This window comes from Barbus barbus (genome assembly GCF_936440315.1).
Source record: "Barbus barbus genome assembly, chromosome: 24".
NCBI lineage: Eukaryota > Metazoa > Chordata > Actinopteri > Cypriniformes > Cyprinidae > Barbus > Barbus barbus.
In genome coordinates this window covers 26,781,011-26,804,796 of record NC_136752.1, presented here as the reverse complement: position 1 = coordinate 26,804,796, position 23,786 = coordinate 26,781,011, and the positions used below count along the sequence as shown (strand labels likewise).

General features: G+C 34.7%; 1 protein-coding gene across 1 annotated transcript; it reads right to left on the bottom strand.

Moving 5' to 3' along the window:
- Positions 1–1,606: 1,606 nt before the first annotated feature.
- Positions 1,607–19,916, bottom strand: LOC306843527 (protein lin-28 homolog B-like; the record flags this gene model as incomplete). Its single annotated transcript, XM_079375049.1, has 4 exons — positions 1,607–1,880; positions 6,366–6,553; positions 19,141–19,292; positions 19,907–19,916. The coding sequence occupies 4 exons, from the start codon at positions 19,914–19,916 to the stop codon at positions 1,607–1,609; spliced, it is 624 nt and encodes a 207-aa protein (XP_079231175.1).
- Between the last annotated feature and the right edge of the window lie 3,870 nt (positions 19,917–23,786).

Genomic DNA, 23,786 nt, shown 5'->3' with positions numbered 1-23,786 from the left:
GACGTTAATGTAGCTCTTACTCTTCAACTGTTACAGTCTAATCTCAAACTCTGGCTGACAGCACCTGATCTGAGAGCCCTATGTAAAAACCATCCACACACGCACAAAACTGATTCAAATTTCCACAGTATCCCATAATAATGTTATTGATAGGATGTAGTGAGCGTGACCATAACCACCCCCAGCCATAATAAATCTGTTCCGGGCCCCTGTGGGCACTGATTGCGAGCAAATCAAAATGCTAGAGAACCCAAAGGTCTGAATATGGTTTAAAGTCAACATGAAATCAAACTTGATCATATTTACTTTCATACTGCATGTTCCTTGTCTTAAATGAATAGAAATAAAGGGGGAAAAACTGCTGAAAATTTACTCACCTTCAGGCCACCCAAAATATAGAGGAGTTTGTTTCTTTATTGGAACAGATTTGGAGAAATGTAGCATCACATCATTTGCTCAAGAATGGATGCTCTGCAGTGAATGGGTGCCGTCAGAATGAGAGTCCAAACAGCTGATAAAAACATCACAATAATCCACACCACTCCAGTCCATCAATTAACATCTTGTGAAGTGAAAATCCATCGCTTTCGCCAAAATAAGAGTCCACAATCGATAATAGCGCTTCTTCTAAAAAAAAGTACTGTTGTCCTCTCACATAAAAATCCACCCACATATTTGTTTAGAAACATTTGGATTGTTTTTGCTTGTAAACAGTGTTTGATCTGTGCTTCTTTCTTAATTCAGATGAGATTACTTTTTCACTACAGGAAACAATATAATTGAGGAATAAGAGAGGACTCATATTTTAGCAATGGTTTAACATTAAAAATATCTTAATGATGGATTTGTTTCTTACAAACACAGATTTTAGCTTGGCAAGTCATTAATTGATGGACTGGAGTGATGTGGATTATTGTGATGTTTGGACTCTCATTCTGACGGCACCCATTCACTGCAGAGGATCCATTTGTGAGCAAGTAAAGTAATACGACAAGTCTCCAAATCTGTTCTGATGAAGAAACAAACTCTTAGATGGCCTGATAGTGAGTACATTTACATCAAATTTTCATTTTTAGGTGAACTATTCCTTTAACGTGAACATTTTATCTGTGCATGTTATCCCAAAGGTAACATGATAACTTGTTTTTCTTCTGAAACGAGTTCACTGACGTCACTTATGCAGCACACGGCAAACATTTTTACTCAATCAATAGTCCATTTCACTATTATGGAGGTAAAATGGCTTGCAAACTGCAACATCTGTTGACTTCATGCTTGAGTTTTTAAAACACTGGTTCATGTTTTTCTTCTAAGTGTAATCTATTTTGACTTGTGATTTTTAGTACTTCAAACACACTCTCGCTCGTTTGCACACACACACACACACAACCATACACACACACACACACACGCCTGTCGCAGAGTTTGTTGTGATTGCTCAGTGAGAACACGCATGTACACGCATGACCCCCATCGGCTGATACCATAGCTGCACGGGAAGGGAGGGAGGGAGGGAGGGAGGGAGGGTCTCCTCGGTGACCTGGCCATGTGAGGTAGATGATTTCGGGTCCGAGCTCCGTCTGGATGAGTAACCTTTGGGTCGCTTTCAGTCCCGGTTTTTCCTCCAGCGCTGGGAGTGACTCCCCCGTTGAGATGCTTCCTCCGGAGAGGACGACGAGCCCGACCGGCTCCCCTCTTCTTGGGACTGAGCGGAGGTGGAGGGGCGTTGGGGGTCCTGAGACGTGGAGGGGGACAGCGCCCTCTTGTGTGGACACTGGGCCACCATGTGTGTGACACTCTGACAGTAGTGACACTTCTTTGGCTGGGGCGGAAGGCCACACTCTTTAGCGTGGTGGTCCAGACCTCCACAGTTGTAACACCTACAGAGGGATGAAAAATGCTTGATTATATTAAAACATTATAGAAATGATACTTCTAAATTTTACAAATCAAATTGGAGATTTATTGGAAAACAGGACTAATCTTGCTTGTTTATAGGTGCATCAGAAAAATCAGTTAGTATAATTCTAAGGGTCAGAGAGATGGTCAGCACTTACTTTTTAATGCTTTGAAAAAAGTCTGCTCACCAAGGCTGCATTTATTTGATCAACAATATATTAAAAACAGACAAATTGTGAAATATATATTTTAAAATAGCTGATTTCTATTTGAATATATTTTATAATGTAATTTATTTCTGTGACGCAACGCTTAATTTTCAGCATCGTTACTCCAGTCTTCAGCGTCACATGATCCTTCAGAAATCATTATGATACACTGATTTACTGCTCAAGAAATTATTATTATCAATGCTGAAAAGAGAAACCATGATACTTTTTTAGGATTCTTGGTGAATAGAATTTATTTGAAACAACAGCATTTATTTGAAATAGAAATCTTTTGTAACAATGTCTTTTCAATTTATAGCATAAGAGACTTATCTCAAAGACATTTAAAATAGATCTTATTTATTCATTACTTTCAACCAAAGTTATTTTAAAAATTTTCAAAAACATAAAAAAATCTTAATTATTCCCAAAATTTTACCAAAGTTAATTTTTATTTTTTATATATGGACTGAGTTTATGTTATTGGTGATTGTGACCAGAAATTATATTTTGCATTAATAAAATGGAAACTATTTTTAAAATCATTAAGATAAGACTAACCAGATTCAGAATGCAAACAAATTAATAATATAATGTATTTAAATAATAAAGTATGAATGCATCACGGTTGTTTTGTAATAATGCTTGTTGTTAAGCTAATGAAAATTATGGAGGAAAATTTAATTATGAAAAGAATACCCCCCAAAAAGCACAATATTCCTAAAAACAAGTTTTTTTTTTTGGAATGAAATGTGTGACCTGGACTTTTCTGAGGCTTACTCAAACCCAGTGTTGGTCACTAGAGGGCAGTACAGGATAGGACTTCCTCCAATAACAAACATCCCTCACAGAAATACTCACAAATTGGCAGTTTTTTTGTTGTCATGGAAAACAGGCACTACAGTATTTAATAAGTATTGTTTTAATCATATAGGAGTCAAAAATAAACCCAACCCAAATAATTCCTACAATAAAATGTAACAATAAAAACACATTATATGATTCATAGCCACAAACAATACAAATAAGATTCAAGAATACCATCTGCAGCTGTTTTGTTAGATATGAGGGAACTGAGTGACTGTGATCATGAGGAGTTGTCTAGTAGTTAACAGGAACCTTGTATGTTACCATGGAGCCCTCGGTTGCCAAGGAAATTCCAGTGCATGGAAACGAGAGAGTAGGAAATGACATTATAGCTCTAAATATAGAGAATCAGATCTCTCAGTGCCACTAATGTGTGTGTGTGTGTGTGTGTGTGTGTGTGTGTGTGTGTGAGAGAGAGAGCGGGATATATTATTACTGCTCTCTGAAATACTTGATTCTGATTGGTCGATCACAGCATTCTGCAGTCATATATAGTATTTTTGTACAATAATGGCAAATTACATCTGACTGCTGTCAAAGACAAATAATTTCTTACAAAACTGTTACACGTCTCTCACATGAGTGCTCTTTTAATATTCAATGATTTTTAAATTTGGAGAAAAGGAGAATTATATGAAGTAAATCATCTTGGCATTCAAATATGTGTGTATAAATATCTATTACAGATAAAACAATTATTTTAAGAAAAATGGAAATGGAAACTGAATGTTAAAAATAAAAGACATGGGACAACTTGCCCCAACTGGCATTTATGAGGGTTCTAATTATTTTCATAGGTTACAGTGTATTTTAAGGTGATGTTTTTACAGTGTAATTAGACAAATAAGAACGGAGTAATATTAATTAGCTACATAACCTATAGGGTTAGGGTTAATTGGTTGTAATTATGCATAATTTACTGTTATACGTACATGTAACGTGTGTAACTACGTCATCTTAAAATAAAACATTACCTTCTAATTTAATAGGGTTTAAAACTAGGTGCTTGAAACCAACATACAATAAGCACTGCTTGAAAAACACAAATACTTGATTAAATTGGACTTTTGACGCCATCTGTCTGATTGTGCACTGACTGTTTTCAGCCTGTAGGTGGCGGAGTGGGTTAACTACAGCATCACAGCTGGATATTAGACTAACAAACTCTACAAAACTCACATCAGTGCTGAACAAAACAAAAAAACTCAGTGTTTATGAATGACATTTTGACTCCTCTCACATTCACATCTAAAAACACTATGTTCATGGAAATTACCATATGCATACATTTTATACCTTCAATATCATAACATTAAAAACTGAAACATGAAAACTGTGGGGAAAAAATCTTGACAGTATAATTTTCCTTCTCCCATCTCAAAAAAAAAACACCGATATAAAGATTTCTATTAATCTCATAATTATATTTAAAACAATTATTACATGCTTTTGAACTTTCAGCTACATATTATTTCAGTATTAACTGAAAATGCATGCAATATTTCTATATTTGAACTGATAAACTTAAATCAGTTGTCTGAAGGTTTTTTCATTTTTCGGATGACATTCAGACTGCATACAAAGAACTGTTAAACTAAACAATTAATTACTCTTACGTAACTATTCATCTAAAGATTTCTAATTTAATGATTGCATTTAAGACGAGTATTGCATGATCTTGAACTAACATAAAATCAGTTAAATTTACACCATAAAATGACAGCATACTTTTTCTTATGACATTCAGACTCTAGATACAAAAAACTAATTTAATCTAAACTAAAGATTGATTAAACTTAACATGATAATTGCATGATCTTTTACCTACAAATCTTCAGTATTTGCCAAAAACACTGAAAATGGTTCAAATCAGCTGTCGGTTTTTAGTTAAATTTACACTGTCATTGATTAGCTACCATGTTTAATTCAATTATATAGTTCAGGTCTGACAGTGTCACTCGTCTTCAACCAAACTCATCTCATGTCTAGTGTTTGTTAGAGCATCTATAGTGATGGACTATATGATAAACGGCTCACCCACACACACGCACACGTATATATACACTTATAAATAGCTTTAACACAACAGACTGAAAAGACTTATTCAGTTTTTTTTTTTTTTTTTTTTTTTTTTTTGCTCTAATCACCATGGCAACAGGAAGTAGAAGACAGACTCACAATCAATGAGTCGTGAAGAGAAAAGCGCTTTGGCCAAACCAAACTATGAGCCGTCTACATTGAAAAGTACAAGCAGTAATTCATGTGGCTTCACAGACCATTATCAATACTGGAATTGATTCTTTCAGAGAAAAGGAGAGAATTTTAACCCTGAAACACGTCTACATCAAATCAAAAGCAGCGAGTCTGATGAAAATGCTTGTGTAAGATAGAAATAAAAGTTTTTAGATAAATAATGCTGTCTGTGTATCAGTCGTAAACTGTCAAATTAAATCATGAATAAATCAATTATTTTATATTAAGGAATATTTTAAATAAAGTAAATGCAGTATGTAATTATAAAATTCCCCTGCTCTATTTTATATATTAATTTATTATTATTTATTAATAATATTATTATGCAATGTATGTACATTTTGAATTAGAAACATTTCAAACAAAATAAAATAAAGCATCTTCTTTTGGGTAACACCTTACAATAAAAGTCTCATTTGTTAACATTAGTTAATGCATTCACTAACATCAGTTAACAATTAGAAATATATTTCATTGGCATTAAGTAATCTTACTTAACAAAAATGTTCATGTCCATGTTAGTTCACAGTGCAAGTTTAACATTATTAAATATTAATAAATGCTGTAGAAGAATTGCTCATTTATGTTACATAATGTAATTAAGTAATGTTAAATGAAACCTGTGTTTAGATGGATTCCATCTGTTTTTGTGAGTAAAAATTTTAAAAATTCAACAAAATATAATCAGGTTAGCATTTAATGATGATCAATAATTCCATTAAAATGGTCTTTATATGTTTGCAGAAAGAAAACAACAAGAAAAGTCTTGTTTTTGATTAAGATTTTAAATCAGTTTTTACTAATTAAGAAATTCCAATAGTTCCAATTATTTAAATTAATCACTGCTACTAAACAACACTAGTAGGTTAGTATTACTGCTATTATTATTATTATTTTGTTGTGACTTATTATTCTGAACCACCTAAAGGTTTATAAAGACTGGCAAAGGCAAGCTATACATTTAAAGATTAAACTGTAAAGTTGACCTTCAGTTTAGCACACATTTATTATTAAATTGATGCAGAATGAATAGAACACAATATGAATTGTGAATAACTGAACATAATCCAGTTTGGTCCAGAGAAATCGAGACAAAACCTATTAAACTACATATCCCATCATGCTCTGCACACTCACCGGTCTCCCTTTGGTTTGCGTTTGAGGGGCGGGGCCTTGCCTTTGGGGCGTCGGTCACTGCCCGAGCATGGGCCCCCGCCGGGCCCTGTGACCCTGAGCGACTCCAGACCTTTACTCGACCTCTTGAAGGTGAATTCAACCTGCTCGCCCTCCCGTAAGCTCCTGAAGCCCTCCATCACCAGCTTACTCTGAACACACACACACACACACACACTTCATTTAATACAATTACAAACACACTTATATCATCTAGAAATATCTTTTTATTTTTTTAAACAGACCAGTCATAGGAACAGAGAATAATAAACATTTCATAAAGATATATATATATATAGAGAGAGAGAGAGAGAGAAAGATGATTAAAAGAGAGATTTTTAAAGTACTAGAAAAAACAACACCTACCAATCTGTCAAAATCACCTTAATGTGCATTACAACAGCAATGTTTAAAAATACATTTGACCACTTTTATTGCATTACATGCACAATTTTATGAACTTCATTGCTAAAATAAAAAACTGATTTTTCTTATTTAAATATTTGTAATAAACCCAGTGATTAAGGCACTAAACCAATGCCAATGTCATAAAATTTAAGAATATACAAAAAACAAGTAAAATACATTTATTTAGTTTAATCACACCAAATATTAGTGTAATTGTCTTAATACTAACTGCTGCCTGACAGAATCTAATAGATTTGGCTCCTAGTTTAACTTTTAGGAGCCAAAATGTGAATGGAAAAAAAAAATTCTAAAATATTTATATATATATATATATATATCAAACAGATTGGTCATATCTACAGAAAGATCCATCAAATCTTGAACTTTTCATGTCTATCACGGAGCGAAGGATATGTAGATGTTCAAGAAAAAGATTTACTAGAAATAATAACTTGCAATCTGTCAATATCACATTAAGCTGCATTATAAAAGCAATGTTTAAAAACTCATTTGATCTTGCATTAAATGCACAATTTTACCACACTGAAATCATTCAAATCCTATTTAAATATTTGTAGGTGACTAAACTTCTTGGCAGAATGTCAGAATAATAAAAATATAAAAAAATATTAGAGAACAACTTACACCAAATATTAGTGTAATTGCCTTTAACTGCCAAATGACAATAGTTTAACTTTTTATTTTAATGTTCTAGATGTAAAAGTTAATACTACAAAAGTAGATAAGCAGACAATTCAACAAAATCTAAATAATATATTATATACAGTCCCCTCCAAAAGTATTGGAACGGTAAAGTCAAAATTGCTCTGTTGGATGTGGAGTCAAGACATTTACAAATATGATTAAAAGATGAATATGAGATAAAACTACAGAATATCACATTTTATTATTGGGGGATTCAACACATAGATGTTTTATCAGCTAAGAAGTTCAGCACTTTTAGAGTTTCATCCCTCTATCTGATGTGAGCATAAGTATTGGAGCAGTTGCCTCACAGGTCTTTCAGTGATCAGCTGTGTCCTGTTGCATTAATTCTTCAGATATTAAAAGCAGGGAACGTGTCGTATCAGTTATATCCATTAGTTCTGGATTCTGAATCTTGCATTCGATGATGACACACACAAACCAGGATGAAGACGAGGGAGCTGACTTTGAGAGAAAAGCAAGCAATTTGGATGCTAAAAGAAAAGAGGAAGTCAGTTAGAGCTCTAGCAAAAACAAAGGCCATGGAGAAATCAAGAGTTTGGAAACCACCAGCAACCAACAACCAACAACTACCTGATCGGCTGAGAAAACAACAGTAGTTGATGACAGACAAATCATAAAAGCTGTGAAAATGAATCCTAAAAGACGTGTCTGTAAAATCACCAACAACTTCCAGAAAGCTGGGGTGATGCTCTGACAATCTACTGTCCTCAGGAGACTTTGACACAGAATTACAGATGCTACACAGCAAGATGCAAACCTCTGACCAGCACCAAACATAGAAAGGCAAGATTAGAGTTTGCAAAAAAGCACAAAGGTGAGCCAGAAGAGTTTTGAAACTGTGTTTATGGACCGATGAGACAAAGATGAACCTTTATCTAAGTGATGGGAAAGCAAAAATGTGGAGGAAAAAGGGAACTGCAAATGATCCCAAGCATACAGCCTCATCTGTAAAGCATGGTGGAGGTGGTGTCATGGCATGGGCATGCATGGGTGTCTCTGGAACAGATCCTCTCAACTTTACTGATGACTTAATGTATGATGACAGTAGCAGAATGAATTAGGAAGGGTACAAAACCATCTTGCCTACCAATATTCAAGAAAATGCCACCAGATTCATTGGGAAGTGCTTCATATTGCATCAGGACAATGACCCAAAACACCCTGCCAGTTCAGTCAAGGAGTTTATAAGAGCAAAGAAATGGAAAGTCTTAGATTGCCCAAGTCAATCTCCAGATTTAAATCTGATTGAACATGAATTTCACCAGCTGAAGAGGAGAGTAAAGGCAGAAACTCCTCAAAACAAGCAACAATTGGAATTGGCTGCATTAAAGGCTGGGAAAAGTATTTCAAAGGATGAGACCAAGAGTCTGGTGATGTCTATGGGTCACAGACTCACTGCTGTGATTGTGCGCCAGGGATCTGCAACTAAATAATAGCTTTTAATCTTTTATATCTGCCTTATGTTCAACTGTCCCAATACTTATGCTCACATCAATGAGTGGATGAACTCTAAAAGTGCTGCTCTTTTTATTTGATAAAACATGTATGTGTTGAAACGGCTAATAATAAAATGTGACATTCTGTAGTTTTGTCTCATATTCATCTTTTAATCATATTTGTAAATGTCTTGACTCCACAGCCAACAGAGCAATTTTGTCTTTACTGTCCAATACTACATGGTTGATATCACAATTCAGGAGAACTGTATCCACTGTCACAAGATGCTTGGTAGCAAATATAGTTGCAAATACTTGTAACAAAAATAATGTATATGACTCAAGTAAACTTTTACATTAAAATAAAATTTGAACAAATGTGAATCACAGTTTTTAATGAGTGAAAATGAATTCAAAAATCATCTACACAAAGCACAATGCAAGAAAAACCCCCACAGATGTACATTCAGCAGCTTTTATCCAAATGAGGAACAATAAAAGCAACTTATCAAATGTATTATTCACAGTCAAGGTTTATCCATCCTTCAATTTATAAAGTTTTCTATTATTCTAAATGAAAAGAAAAGACCCTGAGAAAAGATCAGAAAAGATAAAAGCAACGAATTCTCTTCATTTCAGTCAAATGTAATTAAATCACCACAAAATCTGCAATTTAGCATTGATTTGAACAATTTAGCCGTTTTATAGCACATGAATTGTTTCATCACACATTAGAGCTGATTTGATTAATTTATTGTTCAAATACAATTTATGCTACAAAAAACACACAGATCACAAGTAAGATCTAGTTTATGATTATGCCAAAAACACTACAAATACTGAATATGCATCTATGTTTAGGCACTTGTTTGTGATTTAATAAATAATCAACGACTTCACTAAGTAACGGTGATTTAAGTCATGATTGTGATTCAAATACATGAATACTGATGAACACGATCCTGCAGCTATGGTCTTGTCACAGAGGCAGTGCTACATGATCATACCATTTACATTTCAATTATTCATGAAATTAAAACAGCAGTAACGTAATGCATGAATCAAATGCAAGAGGCAAAGCGCAGCTGACATGTATTCTCATCATTTACATTCACGCTCAGAGAAAAGAAGTCAATAGATCAGAGAAATGACACGCTCAGCTTCACAGCTCTGTTTAATAGAATGAATGTGGAAATATCAGCACTGAATCCACATCTGGACTGATGAATGACATCAAATGCAGTAAACAGTGTCTTCAGCTCCTCATTTATTTCAGTCACAGCTCTCACTGATTGCTTTTTGTCGCGGCATCACGTTTAATTCAGCCGTGTGGGAAATTAATGCATTTAATTTCTCTTAATTGACATAATGGGCCCAAAAAGCATTCTGATTTAACACTTACGACGGGGAGAAATTAATAAATCCATAGCACGAGAGAGAACTGCATTTATGAGAAAAGCCAGGAGCAAAACCCTTCCCACGCTCATATATTAGATATTTTCTATTGAAATATCAATCTAAACAGCACAACACACTTAACAGGATTAGATCGTGCTAAACACACACACATTTAACAAATAATTTAGGCTATAATAAATACAATCTGTTAGTAATAATGAAGCAAAATCTGCCAATCAGTCAGTATTATTCTTACTATTACAATATGTTGTTTTGTATATTAATATATTAATATTATCTATTCATTTGGCCTGTTATTGCAATTAAATGTTAATATATTAACATTATCTATCAAATCATTTCGATTTTCTTACTCTCTTCTTTTTCTTTCTTTCATCTATCCTCTATCTTTCTTTTTCTTTCTTTCTTTCTTTTTTTCTTTTGTTCATCTATCTTTTTTCCTTCCTCTTTCTTTCTCTTTTTTCTTTCAAATTTTATTTTTAATTTCGCTCTCTTTTCTTTTTCTTTCTATCTATCTGTCTATTCCTTTCTTTCTTTCTCTTTTTATTTCTTTCTTTCTATCTTTTTTCTTTCTTACTGTTTTTTTTTCTTTCTTTCTCTTTTCTTTTTTCTCTCTATTTTGTCTTTCTTACCGTCTATCTTTTTTCATTCTCTCTTTTTCTTTCTTTCTTACTATTTCTTTTCTTTTTTTTCTTTTATCCCTGTCTTTTTTCTTTCTTACTGTCTATATTTTTTCTTTCTTTTTTCTCTTTCTTTCTTTCTATCTATCTATCTGGATCTGTAGTGTGAAAATAAACTGTAAAAACTTAACTATTGTAAATACATGTTTTATTAAAATGAACTGTTTTGCAAGAAAATAGTATTTTTCTCTTTCTACTTTAAAACTGCATGTGTGATCCAATGCGTTACTTCATTCTCTGTAATTAATTCTTTACTAGCACTTTCTGAGTGAAAAGTGTTTCTACACCAAACGTGTGCTTTTATCTCCAGGTCAAAGTTCAGAGAGAAGCAGTGCGAGCAGGAAGATCAGGCAGCAGCAGACACGTTTCTGATGTCTGAACTCATCCAATAAAGCATAATTAAGAAATGTAATCCAGGAGCACAGGAGAAGATGTGTGTCACATTGTTCTGCTCACTGCATGAAAAAAAGCAGAAACACAAGAGACGGAAGACAGAAAGCAGGAGGAAGAAATACGGAGAGCGCCACCAAAGGGCCGGACGTATCGCACATCACCCCTCCTCCACATGTTTTCATCCTTCACTGTGACCTCTGACCTCTGCCCAACCCCCTTCAAACACACACACAGGCATCCCGTTTCCCTGCGTTAAATTAACAACACACTTCTGCTCTGACTACAAGACGCACACGCAGTATTTGATCTGCTGACACACACTACATCACTCGACACACACTCCTGATAGCAGCCGGATATGAGCTCTGTGTGTGTGTGTGTGTGTGTGTGAAATGCACATGGTCAACTTACGATTGAACTGCCTTTACATTTTAAAAATGACTTTGAGGATGATCACATTGTTTATAAATGAGCTTGAATGTACAGAATAACAAAACATTTGACAAGAACAAACAATTCGATCAAAGAGGCGATTTAGACGTTCACGTTGATTTCAAGTTTGTGTCTGTTTGAGTTATGATGAAGCTTGAAAATAAAACAGACATGCACAGAAAACAAATAGAAACTGAATCAAAACTACAGTTTACGTTTGTTTGTCATGATTTGTTTTGTTACTTTTTGTGTTTATTCGTTATAATAAAACACACCAATGTAGCTTATTGTCTTTTACTGAAAGCTTGCTTATTTAAAAAAAATAAAGCATACATAAACAGTTGTCTAAAAAAGTAAAAGAAGTCATAGCTTTTGGTATCTGGTTGATGTTGCCTTTTTCTTATCTGTCCAAACCATTTGACTTTCTAAACAGAAGTCGCTTTTACATTTAACATTTGTGCTCTTGGCAGATGACACGTCATTTAATGAGTTTGTCATTTTAATCAGGTGTAGATAAGTCTTATGGGACCACAAATCAAGTCCTAAAATTAAACAAGCAAAATAATAATAAACAAAGCTTTTTTTTTTTTTTTTTTTTCAAGAACCAATTCAACCAGTGAGCATTAATCAAAAAGTCAAGCATTAATAAGGTTATTAAATTAGATTATTTAAAAAATTGTTCATAAAAATACATTGCAAAAAAATATTTTTTTAAAATATACAAAAAAATTATAATCATTAGATTTCAGTGCTACAAAGTGAGCATTTTTTGTGTCAGATCAGCAGCTGGCTCCGCCCACACACTCTCACTCCATATATGGGCAGAGCTGAAGGAGGAAGTCATGTGACCTGCAGCTTGTGTTGAGATGGAGAAATGAAGAACTGAACAAATGGAGAAATGGAGAATAAAAGTGCAGGATGCTGAAGAGATCGAGCTCTGGAAGAAAAGAAAAGAAATGACAGTGAACAAAACAAGGTAAAGAGAGAGTGAGAAAGAATACTAAAGACAATAATGGAGAAAACTGAAAATGAAAGCAGAACTAAAGTTTAGATGAAAACAGAGAATCTCTAAAAGCCAGATTAGCAGAGGATAAAATGAGAAAGAATTTAAGGCACATTCATAACATGCTCTGGGTCATGCCTGTTATACAGTATTGGCATGTCCTCATTATGGGTCTTAACATACTAAAAAAAAAATTAAACAGTATAAACCTAATCGTTTTAAAGATAAAAGCATGTTAATTTCTGTTTTGTCACAACTACTATCACAACAGGGAAGAGAAAATAAACTAAAATATGTTTACATTCACTGCTATACATACAAATACAGTAATATTACTAATACTAAATTGGGAGTACACTGAATGTTAAATAAACCGTAGTTTAAGCAGAGGTTATTTTTGCAGTGCATTATACACTGCTAAAATAATAATTAAAAACATTAAAACAAATAAAAAAAAACATTACCAACTGTTCCTGCATTTCTAGTTTCTCTAATCAAAATATTTCAAACTAAATTTCAAACAAAAGAAAAAAAAAATTAATTAGCAATTAATTTATTGTTTTTCCAGAGTTCTCAATATCACGTTTTATCCTGTTATACAATAATGACAAAAATATCATGAAGGGATTTTACTGCTATTAGTTAGGTTTGTATCACACTAAAACATTTTAGTGTGATAGTCTTTATTAATGGTTATAATTCATAGTGTAAAGTGCTTTCTGGCTGTTAAACCCTTTATAGAAACACTTCCTTAAATGACAAAACAAATGTATTCGGTTTTCATATTACAGAGCACAAACAGGAATGAGCATAAATCCATAAATCCTGAATTATCAGTCTTAGATCAAACATTTTACACTCTAGAAGCTACTTGTCAGCTTGCTTGATTTAAAGAAGTTTAATTATTAGTTTCTTCTTAAATCTTTTAAAAAAATGTCAATTTCACATAATAAACATTTTCCACTTTCATTATTTAGTGTAAAATAAGTGGCAGTTTTAGGAATGGTGCATCTCATCTGCTATCATATATTTCATCCTGCATTCTAGATATCAGTCTTGAGAAGTTAAAAAACAAACGGATGGAGCAAAGGATGGAGTAGCAGCGTGTATGTTAGAGGAGGAGTGAGATCTGTGCAGCAGTGAGAGGAGGAGTCTGGATGAGAGCTTAATCTCAGTAGGGGCCCAGAGAAAACACAACACACACACACACACACACACACACACACGTTTAACTAGCTATGTAAATAAGGACATACCACAGAACCCATCCCTAAAAGAACAGCATTTCTACAATTAAAAATATACAAATGACATTTTTCAATACATGTCTCAGTTGTCCTCAAATGGAGATTTTGCACACTTCTGGAGATAAATTTGCCTTCAAGCTATAGCAAAGTGAGAAATAAGTGTAAATGCTGATTACATATTTAAGAACTTCAACCTGTCGGTTCATTCATATTATTTTTATTTCATATACTCTTTAAAATAAAGGTTATTTATTGGCATCGACGGTTTCATGAAGAACCTTTAACATGAAACCTTTCCATTACTCCAAAGGTTCTTTAAAGTGAAAAAAAAATGTTCTTTGGGATTTTAAAATGTTCTTCACATTACGGGAAAAAAATGTTGTCTGAAAGGTTCTTTTGGAAACCCAAAATGATTCTTCTATGGCATTGCTGTGCAAAACTCTTTATTTTATAAATGTATTTATTTTTACCATTACAACCTCTTGAGCTATAAAACAATCTGGTATCATAGCTCAGTGTAATCAACTACTTTTAACCAGCAACCTAGAGATCAATATACAAGATAAAATGTACAAATTCAAACAGTATTTAAAGATAAAACAATTTATATCAATTTTAACAATGTTTCATAAAGGGAAATGGCAGTATAGAGGCTTTGTCAGATTAAGTTCACATCTGCTGATCAATTTATAGCAAAGTGAGCAACAGATATAAATGGACAATATCACTGCACAAACAATAGCAAAGCACTGTAGTAAAAAAAAATTAAAACTGCCTTAAAATTGTAAGTATCATCAAACGGGCTCATTTTTTAAAATCTCGCCTAGTTGAATCTCATATAACTTGCCATGACTTATTGATCATACCATTTCAGAAGAACAACCCTAAAGAACCTTCTTAAAATAACCATTTTAACCTAACATTTTAAAAACCTTTTTCCACTTTAAAGAACCTTTTTGTGCAATGGAAAGGTTTCATTGATGTCAAAGGTTGCAACAATCAAAGCCAATAAAGAACCTTTATTTCTATTAGTATAGAAAAACATGAAATGATCGAGTCATACACAGCGACACATTTATAAACAACAACATGCATTCATGCGGTTAGACTCACACACACACAAACACTGCAGGAGGTGCAGCATTCGGAAAAATCAAACACAAAGCTCCTAATAAAACACACACACACACACACACACACTCTGCAGTGCGTTGATTCGGAGTGTGAGGGCCGGCCAAAGCCACACCTCCTTTCCCTTTTTTGTCTTTAACGAAATTCCTCTTTTAAAGAATGTTAGAGTACCCCAACCCCCACCACACACACACACACTGAAATCCTCTTTACACATACAAACAAAAACACACACACATGCGTTCTCTTTTCTTCCGATTCACACTTTTTCCTGTCCTGGATTGCTCATGGATTTGTAGATGATCTGAAACACAGGACAAACACTGGTGTGTTTCAATGAGGATATTGTATTGATGTACTGGTCGCATTAAAGGAGGCTAATGTAACAACGGTAACACTTTCCTTAAAGCCTTTATATATAATGCATTATAAAAATATTTGAATGCATTAATTATGCCTTGTAAAGCAATTTATGATGCATTATATGATAACTGTAAACACAATTCTAATACTTATCTATTCATTGTTACACCTTTAGAAAGTAGAATGGATTAAAACATGACAAACAACCAGATGCAACAAGGAATATACAAATATTATATGCATTTTAACATTTAACTAAAATAATGCATTCAAATGTACATTATGAATAAGTTTATAATGCATTCTACATACTTCAAAGTAAAGTGTAGCCAACTTTTGGTTCAAAAAAGTACAATTAATATACATGCACTGAGAAAGACTGCTTCATCAAATTTAATATATAACACATTTTAAAGAACTGGTGTCAGTTGAAAAACAGCAATAACCTACTTCTCAAATAATTCATATTACTTCTTTGATACTAAGCATTTTGGCTATCATTAATAGAAAAAGAAAATATTTAAATCAGCTGTTAAATCAAAAATAGTTTTCAACTGAATACTAATAAAAAAATGCTTATTACATATTCATATGCAATGCCGATTCATTCATACGACTTATTTCAGCTACTTCATAGCTATAATAATTGATCGTAACTCAGTGTAATTGGCTTCTTTTAACACCTACAGATCAATACACATAATAAAATATGCAAAGAATAAAAAATATATATCTCAAAAACAGGTTTGGGTGAAAATTTCTCATAAAGGGGAAAGACATCAATACATTTTCTTAGGCAGACATTACGCAAACAGCAATGCATAGCTACGTTAAGGTCATGAGTTCAATTCCCATAGCTGTATGAACTGATAAAAAAACAATAACAATCTGGATAAAAGCGTCTGCATACATGTATTGTGCTAAACCACACAGTTCATTCTTGTTTGTAAGAAATGTGCCGATTTTTTTGTTTGTTTTTTTGACGAACTGCCAAACTAAACATTCTGTTTCTATACATAATATCAGGTTAAGACATACACTAAGGGAATAATCAGCTGTACACACTCTGCTTATCACACACACTGCACAACGGCTGCACATCCTAAACAACACACAAACACACACCCTGCACAGCATAAAAGCTTTTTCATTTTCAACGAAGCATGAAGGCACATGTACGTGCAGCATTCAGACACAAAGAACCCAAGTAAACATCCGCATAGCAGCGAAATGCAAATCTTTATCAGAGACGTTATGGATTACAGCCATTAGTCTGTATAACACACACAAGCAGCCTCAACATCATGACCTGCGTCTGCATGATGCTAAAATTAGCTTGAGGGTTCAAAACATACAAATAATTAAGCAAATTAATGCTGCAATCAGTGAATACTGCAGCTAACCAGTGATAGACTAATATATTTAAGCATTTTGAGATTATCAGATCAGATAATAATTTGCTTACTTGGATGAGTAAAAAGGCTCATGTATTTTGCTCATGCAACACTGCTGTGAAAAGACAATGCACCAAAGTAAATGTAAAGGCATCAGTGAAAACTCATTTGCTCATTTGTTAAATTGTTTTATGCAAATATGGCCATTATATTATACACCCTGATCTCTGGAAGCCACTGTGTGTTTGCTGGTTTCAGGATTTTCATATACAGTAAAGGAAACGCATTGACTGCACACAAAAATAAACCAAACAGCTCTTCCAGATGACAAACACGACTCTAATCAATACACTTTCCCAGGCTTTGTTTTCCAAATGCATTCGGTGTAATTGTTTACTACTTTATCAGTAGTACAAGATGTTCTTATAATAACTGCTCTAATGCATGCAAGGTAGGAAATGTTCCATGCTTAACCTATGTACACAAATTTCACATTTAACATCAAGACAGCATGATTTAACCTGTGCTTTACAACAAAGAGTAACTAGTGTATTTATTGCGCATTTCAACAGATAATTCAGTAGACAATCTGCTGAATTTGCAAATAGAGATGTGGAGATTTCATTTGATTTCAACCAGCTCATTTCTAACCATTTGCCTTAATTATTATATATATATATATATTACATGAGCTATCAGTACGTTATTAAACTGAACCGCATGCATAGCAGTCTGACTGTGTATCTGGCTGCTGTTTGTCTTTTTTGAGAACTGCATTTCCCAGAATGCACTCAGGTTTAGGGGCTACTAGCACAAGAGGTTCATGTTTAAACTCATGCACAAAAATTCAAGTCCACACAAAATTTACATTTAAATGAAATTTGCCTAAAAAAAATCTTGGAGATAATGTAAAACTGCCTGTTTTAAATCATTTAGAATAATTCTGAACATATTTAAAATGCCTGCTATCAATTTCAATTCATTTTTTTTTTTTAAACAAAACAATGTGTCTAATATATCCATAAAAACACTAATCACAAGATAAATACATAAAGCAAAATCTATTTTACTTAACAATGGTTTTCAGAAATGGTAATTTGTTTACACATAATAAAAGATGATTAAATCATTGTTGAATTCGAGAAAAGAATGCACAACTGTAATTTTAATAACTCAAGATATTTACACGGTTTTAAATTCTTTAAAAAATACTAGATAGATAGCCACTTGTTTCCTGTGCAAACTAGCTGTTATGTTATTGAATTTCAGATTTAAAGGATTATGCAGATGTGTTTTGTAACAACGGAAGTGTTAAATCCCAGGAATCCTTTTAACATCTCATTAACATCCAGCAGTCAACATAGCACTGCTTGACAATATTATCACAGATAACCAGAACACATTGTAACAGAAAGCAGCACAAAACTGACATCAAAACAACAGTGCAGTGAGCTTGAGTGCTAATAAAACTCAGAAATAACCTCTGCTTTTCTTCTTTAAGTCTGCGTCTGCTATTTTAAGGTGCCGTGGAAAGACTGGAAATGATGAAAGGAGATAATTTCCGGTTTAGTACATGTGTCCGTATTGATTTAGCTCTGAAACTGCATGAGAAGAAGATAAATATTGTGAAAGGGGGGCTGAACTACACCCATGTAAACACGAGAGCACATGATGTTCAGTACAACAGTTCACACCGAAATCGCTTGCTATTCTTCAAAAGTCTGCTTGTGAACGCTGTCTGATCTTCGTGTGCTCCGTGTGACACGTTTTCCGACATGTTGGCAGGTTTATGAGACATGTTCCTGTGAGCATGAGGCGAATAAACGCCAATGTCAAGGGCTACTCTCTCTATTCTCGTCCTAATAAAGGTTCCTTTAAGAGCTGCATCATAAATACCTCCGTGTTTACTACTAATACGCTGTTCGTCTGATGATATCAGTGGAGAGTGAAGATGCGTTTTTGGCGTTCTTAAAGTAACAGGGGATGAAAACACAAGCGCATGTTTACTTCTGCTTTCCTCGAGCACATCTGCTGCTGATGTCAATGAGATGCGACAGATAACGTGAAAACGAGTCAAGAGGAGAACATGCATTATTGGACTTACTTGGTGAACGAACACGTCTAGTGGAGGGTCCACTGGCTTCCCCTCGCTGCTGGTCATCGATATAAATCCAAACCCCATGCGGACATTAAACCACTTGCAGTAACCCGAGCCAGCCAGAATCTGCGGCGACCCGACACCTTTGCGCGGCCCTCCTGTGCGGTCAAGGGAGAAAAGCCCATGATGTTGTGTGCTGATGTTTGAGATGTAGCCTATACTTTGTTATTGGTGTGTACACAATGACCGTGGGTCTGCGTGGGCAGTGATTCTGAGGGAAATCCCCCAGCTACTACTCAACACCATGCGTTCAATGCAACAATGTGTCTACAACCAGGGCCGTAACCACCACTAGCCTATACAGACGCCCCCTTTTCTTTATAATCAATAAATATATGGGGGTTTCCATTGACAGATTGTTGAACTTTTACATATTGGTACCTTAACCTTATATATATTCTTAAACCCTTGTCTACAACCCACCCTCTGGAAAACTGGAGAAACTCAATGAAAAGTAGAGCTACACTTCAGATGGGATGGCGCAGTGCATTGGTATTGCTCAATATGCCTAGTTAGTAGCTACACTATGTAACTTCTTGCACATCTACCGTATGTGAACCGCCTGGCGTGGGGCAGGTGTGCACACGTTACCCCCTCCACCCCTCCCTACCGCTGGCTCTTCATTAAGCGTACAAACAACGTAAACAAAGCGCGTTGGACAATACGAGTTCGCTTGAAAAGAGATGTTTTTAAAAAAAAAAAGCATCGTAACCTTCGGCCATGTTTCCCCGCGGACCCTTCGTTCCAAAGTTCCAGCGAAATCGTTTCCTCCGTGAAATGGGGTGATGCGCGTCACCGTCGATCCGACATCCCGATTTCCAGCGGGCACAAATTTAGCGCGCATGGTACGGCGTGCGTCTCCTTTTTGGATATTTTGTCATGTCTCTTTTAACATCTCCTATCCCCTCTCTCTTTCCCTCCCTCGCACATTCGCTCTCTCTCTCTCTCTCCAGCTCTCCGTTTCTCATTCGCTCGCTCGCAGCTCTGCACACGTGACTCCTCCGGGAGCCCGGGAGAGGGAGCGGACTCGGAACCGGGCTGCTGTCTTTCTGCTTTAAACATTTCCAAAACATTCGGTATTATAGTTTGGGAGAAATGAGATCATCATTAATTATCGTTTGTTGAAGCACACTGCAGTTTGCATTTGTTGTTTGCTGCAGTACAAACGGCAATGAGACTCATTTAGAATAAGAAGATCTTTATTGACCAAGTCCTCACACACATAGATTTTTTTCTGGGTTACATCAGCTTTGCGCACTTGAAAATATATACATGAGGATACCTACATCAATGAGCATGTAGAAAGAACAAACATAAAGACATAAAATAAACCTATATAGAGTGTATTGCAACAGTAGGCTATAAATATGTCTAGCCTTCAAACTACATGATCTGTTGATTCATGAAAACAGAGCATTGATCCAATTAGATTTGCTAAACAACTAGCAAATCACCCCACTTTTTTCCTGGTATATAAAGTGATAAAACATGGTAAACATAGGCTACACATTAGTATGAACCAAAAATGTAATATAGCCCAATGGAATGTTCTAAAGATGAAAATATGGAACGGATTAAATGCAATCTTACTTGCACAGACTTTTTCTGTTTCTGTGCTTATTGTGATCTTTTGAATTGTATCTAAGTGATCAGTACTCAAAAAAAAAACTGTAGTCAAATGTGCATTAAACCAACAAGTTGAAATGCAAAGCTTAATGGAAAACTGACAAGTGAAATAATTATCTCCTGTTATGAAAACCTAATGTTTTCGTTTCTACAAGACATTAAACGATTCTGACAAGCTCATGATCAAACCTGATGCCTTGGCAGAGGATGTTTTTCTCTAGTCTTCGAGTCAGAGGAAAAACACGTTGGAGAAGTGAATCAACAACTACCCCCACCGCTTCTACCCTCCGCCCATTTCACCCACCCACCCCCACCCATCCATGCCGACCACCCTCCGGAATTCACCCCTGCCCCCAATCCCCCACCCCCTGCACCAGTTCTGGTGTCGGAGATGCTGTGTCTGTGTGTGTGTGTGTGTGTGTGTGTGTGTGTTTGCTGGTGTGTGGAAGAGATGGATGGTGGTCGTGCCATTACCGCGCAGGTCACGGATCTGGTCACCGGTGTCAGATGTTATGGAGTTTCTCATTTCCTGCACGAGGGTTTCCCATCCACCATTCATAAAACTGCCCCGCGAGCTCCGGGAAACACGTCCCACGAGAAATGGGAAATGTCCCCGTTTGATCCCGTTAAAGTCCGCAAGCATCGAATAAGTTCCAGGACAGACAGATAGCCTAAAAAAAGATGTTCCTCGGTGGTTTATGTCTAGCTACTGAAACGCAAAACGGGTCCTCGTGACTTTAGAAAGTCATTTAAATCAACAGCACTGAGGAATATTGATCTGAAATATAAAAATAGGCGTGCGAGTTTAGAAAAATAAAACAAGCAAAAGCGAGGCGTAATTCATCAGCAGGTAATTCAAATTTATTTTTTATTTCCGATGAATATTACATATAAATGTTAATTGATTTTGACTTGTTGAGTTTAATGCTGGACTGAATAACAACACTCTAAAAACTTTCCTAAAAGCCACGTATCGATTATATAGGCTATAGACTAACAGTCATGAATGCCTTAAAATTAAATTAAAGCTATATCATTAAATCCATGACACAATATTTTTGTAATTCAATGCATAAAGGAGATTAACCAGTAATAGCCTACATACTAAAGCTAAATATTGCTTAACATTTCAATTGTTTCAATCCTAAATCGATCATTAGCAAGAGTTAAACTTTTAAAGTTTAACATCTGAAGGATATCTTGTTTTTTTGTTGTTTTTTAAATAAACAAACCAAACTTTTTCTCTCTTTCAGAGCAAAGTTTAGACACTGATTCTTCAAATCCAAACTCATAATCAAACACCAGAAGAATGTTTCCCATGTGAAATGATCTTTTAAATCAGGACTATGCAAATAGGTGCTATTGAAATGCAAAATGGTTCACCAATTGACATGTTCATTCATAAACTCAATATATGAAAAACAAAACTGAATTTCACTTACAAGAACTTTCAAACACATAGCCTATTGAGTAAGACAAACCCTAAAAACAGACTAGTCATTTATTTAGACTTTCCCTCCAAAGTGAATATGAAAATATTCCCTTAATCTTAAATTAAGATCATCATTTTGTCAACATTGCTAGGAGACAACCCATCTATAAAGTGAGTTTGCAGCAGAAGGTTTACAGAGCTGATTTGTGCTTACCAAACCACCAGATTGGAGGGTCTGTTTGGACACCTCACCCACCCCCACCCAGCTGAACCCCCGAGGAAACGCATAGATGTCAATAGAGTTCACAAAGTTTATTCAGCTCTTCTCCTTTCTTTTGGTTTAATGCTGCATTCGTTCAATTCCTCTATCTCTTCAAAATTATCCACCGAAGCCAATACAAACCCGACGGTTTTTAAACCGATTTGACATTAATCAGAGGTAAATATCAAGTATGAGGGGAGGCTATTTTTAAATGCTTCATTCTGTTTTACATGTGAAGACTGCTGCTATTGAGGTTTCATTATAAGGTAAGGACTTTTTCTATTCAAAACAGACGATATTCGAATTATAATTAAGTTCTAACCTAGTCACATTCATTTGTTATGTGCACTATATGAAGAGCTGATATTCAAACAGGGATTTTCTACTAAATTAATTAATTTTCACAGCTCGATCATAGTTTAAAATATTAGTCTTTATGGTTATTTTGTCACATTTTTGTCACACAAAGATTTGAGACAGAGAAATGATAAGCTGTTTCTTTTGCCAGACATTTCAGATGTTTTTTTCGTTTCTATTAAATTGCAAAAACGTTTTAAAACGTTATTTGATTTCAGGTTTATTTCTGTTTAAAACGCAAAAGACAATGTTTTAGTATAGGCTATGCTTATAACAATGTTTAACAACAAAAAAAGTGTTACAATTTTGGTCTTCTCGATCTCGATACATAAAAATGACCCGTTAAACAAAACCGAAAGCTTATTCATTCATTTATATGTATTTTTTATGATTTTATCTGGGTTAGTCGTTACAACAACAAAAAAATAAAAAAAATCTAAATGAACTGGCTTCATGTATTTAGACTGCAAAATAGCTAATACTCAACAGATAACAGTGAATACTTTTAAAATATTGTATGAAACATTTTAACAGCTTGCAGCAACATTCCCTGTAAAAGAGTAAGATCTAACGTGGCGGCAGAACGCTCCTTTATTACGTCACAATTAAATCATGACGTCGAACGGAAGTATGAAAGGAGCATTCAGGATTCTTTTCCTCTCCTTCTGTCTTTCATCCGCTCCCTGTAAAAGGACCTTTCCCCCGTTTAAATAGTTTAATCACAATATATGATCATGTTATGATTGTGAAGGGTTAAACAGGTAGCATTGTTGATCTGCAATGTCCACAGTATTTATTTCTAGAAGACACACTTTATAAATAGCCCATGTTACTCACCTGAAATGGAGTGCACGGCCATGCTGTGTGTCTGACCCTGTGAAGAAGTCCAAAATAGTGCAATGGTTATTTTTCTGA